This window comes from Triticum dicoccoides, chromosome 3B, assembly GCF_002162155.2.
Source record: "Triticum dicoccoides isolate Atlit2015 ecotype Zavitan chromosome 3B, WEW_v2.0, whole genome shotgun sequence".
Classification (NCBI taxonomy): Eukaryota; Viridiplantae; Streptophyta; class Magnoliopsida; order Poales; family Poaceae; genus Triticum; species Triticum dicoccoides.
This window is the reverse complement of record NC_041385.1, coordinates 229,801,986-229,805,742: the sequence shown is the minus strand read 5'-3', so window position 1 is coordinate 229,805,742 and position 3,757 is coordinate 229,801,986. Positions and strand designations below refer to the sequence as shown.

Genomic DNA, 3,757 nt, shown 5'->3' with positions numbered 1-3,757 from the left:
AAGCGGTGAGGTGCGCCGCCGCTTCTTTTGGATATTTTCTCTTGATGTAGAGGAATCCATTAGCGTTACAATTGTAACCAAACAAGTTGTCGATTTGCTCGATTACGTTTACAGTCACGGTGTAACTTGATTACGTTTGCGATTGCGTTGCCTCTCACGAACCAAACACCTCCTTAGTTTTTACGTAGTAATTATTTGTGTGTGTGCAACCGCAGAGGCAAATCTGCTCTTCTTGGAGCAACCTGCGGGCGTCGGATTCTCCTACACGAACACCACCGCCGATCTTGAGAGATTTGGCGACGACCTCGCTGGTACATATGAATTGTACTATTATCCTTATTAATTTATTTCTCTAGTTTTTCTTAGCTAACTTGAGTGGATGCGTTTGTGAATTAGCTCATGACGCGTACACGTTCCTCGTCAACTGGTTCGAAAGGTTCCCACAGTTCAAGGGCCACGATTTCTACATCGCCGGAGAGAGCTACGCCGGTGATTACTGCTACTACCCGTGGATTAATCTCGTGATTATGGCACCACATTAACTTAGGTAACACTAGAAAAAATCTAATCAATCTTGTATATTTTGTAGGGCACTATGTCCCCCATCTCGCCGAGAAGATCGTGGAGCAGAACAAGAAGGTGCACAAGAGCAGGCACATCAATTTCAAGGGATTCATGGTACGCAATCAGTTTTGTAGTGCTTCAACAGGAATCAACGAATTATGATTTAGTTAAATCTCTAATTGTTTGTGCTACGTTTCCAGATCGGGAACGCGGCGATCGACGAGGCGTCAGACGAGCGCGGCATGGTGGACTACGCGTGGGACCACGCCATCATCTCCGACGAGCTCTACGACGCCATCAATAAGAACTGCAAGTTCGACCAGGCCGGCAACAGCAGCGACTTCTCCTCGTCTGGCCAGAACCCCAGCAACGCCGCCTGCGAACGAGCCATGGACGGCTTCTACGAGGCGTTCGACCACATCGACATCTACAGCCTCTACACCCCCGCCTGCACCGCCTCCACCGGCACGGCGGGCCAGCTGCCGCGCCGCCTCCACCGGCCCTCCGCTCAATCCGACAACAGCAGGTCCCTGCGGCCGCGGTACAACAGCTACGACCCGTGCCTGGACAACTACGCCGCCGAGTACCTGAACCGCCGGGACGTGCAGGACGCGCTGCACGCCAACACAACCGGGAGCATCCCCTACGCGTGGACCGCGTGCAGCGACCCGCTGTTCGAGCACTGGAAGGACTCGCCGGCGTCGATGCTGCCGGTGATCAAGAGGATGGTTGACGCCGGCCTCCGCGTGTGGGTGTACAGCGGCGACACGGACGCCCGCGTGCCCGTCTCGTCCACTCGACAGGCGCTCCGCAAGCTCGGCCTCGAGACCCTCAAGCAGTGGAGGGAGTGGTTCACCAGCGACCAGGTCGGCGGCTACCAGGTGGACTACAACGGCCTCACCTTCGTCACCATCCGAGGTGCCGGCCACATGGTCCCCACCGTCACGCCCGTGCAGGCCAGGCAGCTCTTCGCGCACTTCCTCGCCGGCAAGGAATTGCCGCCCAAACCCATCATCAGCTCAAGCTTGAAAAATTAGTGCTTCGTTAAAGCCATTGTAATAGACTATATCTATATATTAGAGGTTGTTTGATTGGAATTGTAGTGTCAGATATCTAGTTTCGAATTTTGTATGAACTTGCATTTTGCTCTTCTATATAGTAAATAATTACGCGTATCTTATCTAAAGTGCCGAGTATTTTTTGTTGTTGCAATAGTGCAGAACTGAACTTATCAAAATGAGGTACGCATCTAATTTGGTGCGTTCAAACAAAACTTTGGGCACAATAGTGCAGATCTAATTGTACCCAAAGCTTGGTACGGGCAGATTGAACTCAGCTGTTGCGGTTGGGGTCATGGTTTTCGCTATGATGCCTAGCTACTAAGAGCATCTCTAGCCCAACCGTTAAAAAGTCTTAACTCAAGTTGAACCTAGCTGAACTCCTACTCGGTTTAGCTGCTCAAAAAATCCCGGAGAATCCTTCACCGGGGCTTCCACATCGCTCAACGCCCTCGACCTAGGCAACCCCGCCCACCTCTCAGGCCATGGTAGATTCGCTCGCCAACAGCACTACAGTTCGAATCATCCCATATCTTCCCCGTCGCCACCGGGCTCTTGTGGGTGAAAAAGGCCACCGCTGAGCTTGGTTTCATCAAAAACAGAACCGGTGGACGACCATAATGTCGCCGAGCACCATTATGGCCACACTAGTGTTATTTCGAAAACGGGAGTTCAACTGCGTCGAGCCTAGTCAGCGATCACGAGCACCACTTGGAGGAGAATCTTCCTCCTTAGAGCTTGCAGGTCACTCCACAGCCCAGCCATCCACCAGCAACCTCGGCGTCACCTCAATGTCGTCGGCAGAGGCTCTCACCTCCTCCGTTCACAAAGTGTTCATGAATTGCACATGTAAGATTTTCATTGCTTTTTTCCATTGTGTTTTACTAGTTTTGCAATCAAATCCAACATGAAATTTTGCATAGTGTAGATGAAGAGGTTAAGGGAGATGTTCTTCGAAGACTCTTGATACGTGGAGGAGGAAGAATACGATGGTGATTTTGAATGATCACTGTCGTGATCGTTCACAAGTAATTTTGGCAACCAAGACTAGGATCGCAGTTTGGCCGCTTGTATGTCAATCGAGATAGAGCAGAAGGCTATGCCAAGATTATCAAGAATTACTTTACACCCAATTCAACCTATTAGAATAGTATTTTCAGTGGTAATTTCAGACGCGTCGAAGTCTCTTCAACACCATTGCAAAAGCTATCGAGAAGCATGATCCATGGATTAAACTAAGGAGGAGTGCATGAGGAGAAATAAGTGTGAGCTCATCAATGAAGTGTGTCACGGCTGTTCGAGTGCTTCCCTATGGGTGTTCGGCCAACACCATTGATGACTATGTACGCATTGGGAAAGATACAGTCCTAGAGGTTGTTCAAAGATGCACACAAGCCATGATTGACTCTATGGACCGAAGTATTTCAGGGCACCCAATATGAAGACATTGCGAGACTCTTGGGTTTGGGTGAAGAATGAGGATGACCAGAGATGCTTGGATCAATCGATTGGATGCACCGAACATGAAAGAATTGTCCTACGGGATGGGAAGGTCGGTACAAAGGGCATTCCAAAGATCGAACAATTATTCTTGAGAGAGTTGCATTAGAGGATCTACGGATTTGACATCCATTTTATGGATTGCATGGCTCTCATAATGACATGGATGTGCTTTTGAGATCACCACTATTCGGAAGGCTTGTTGCCGGAGATGCTCATCCTTGCAACTATGATCGTTGTTACACGATGGGCTAATTGTTGGAAATATGCCCTATAGGCAATAATATTGTATTATTTATTTTGACGTTTACAATTAAGAGTTTATATTCTATGCTATAACTGCTATGATCTTGGAATATGCAATTCAGTGGAAAACTCATATGCACGTGTGGAATGATAAACAGTAAAATCTAATTCCTAGTTTCGCCTCTAGGACTATGTCTAGTGTTGTTTGTGGTCATGTTTTCCGGATATTGGGATATCGTTAAGTGTGATGATAGTCCCGAAACAACTTTGAAAATATGACGTTGGAAGAACAATCATATTGAATTGGCCCAACTTGATTGTTATACTTTGAGATGCTATCGTCACAAGTCAATCAATATAATACAGAGAGTTAACATATGCTTTAGTTT

At 47.9% G+C, this 3,757-nt stretch overlaps 1 protein-coding gene across 1 annotated transcript in view; it reads left to right on the top strand.

Annotated features, from left to right (window-relative positions):
- The window catches only part of LOC119281179 (serine carboxypeptidase-like 34), a 3,047-nt gene extending 1,297 nt beyond the window's left edge, over positions 1-1,750 (top strand). The window contains exons 3-6 of the mRNA XM_037561778.1: positions 216-311; positions 397-489; positions 590-678; positions 765-1,750. Of these exons, the coding sequence (XP_037417675.1) occupies positions 216-311; positions 397-489; positions 590-678; positions 765-1,601 (1,115 nt within the window). The 3' untranslated portion in view covers positions 1,602-1,750. The remainder of the gene's footprint in view (positions 1-215; positions 312-396; positions 490-589; positions 679-764) is intronic.
- Positions 1,751-3,757: the final 2,007 nt, after the last annotated feature.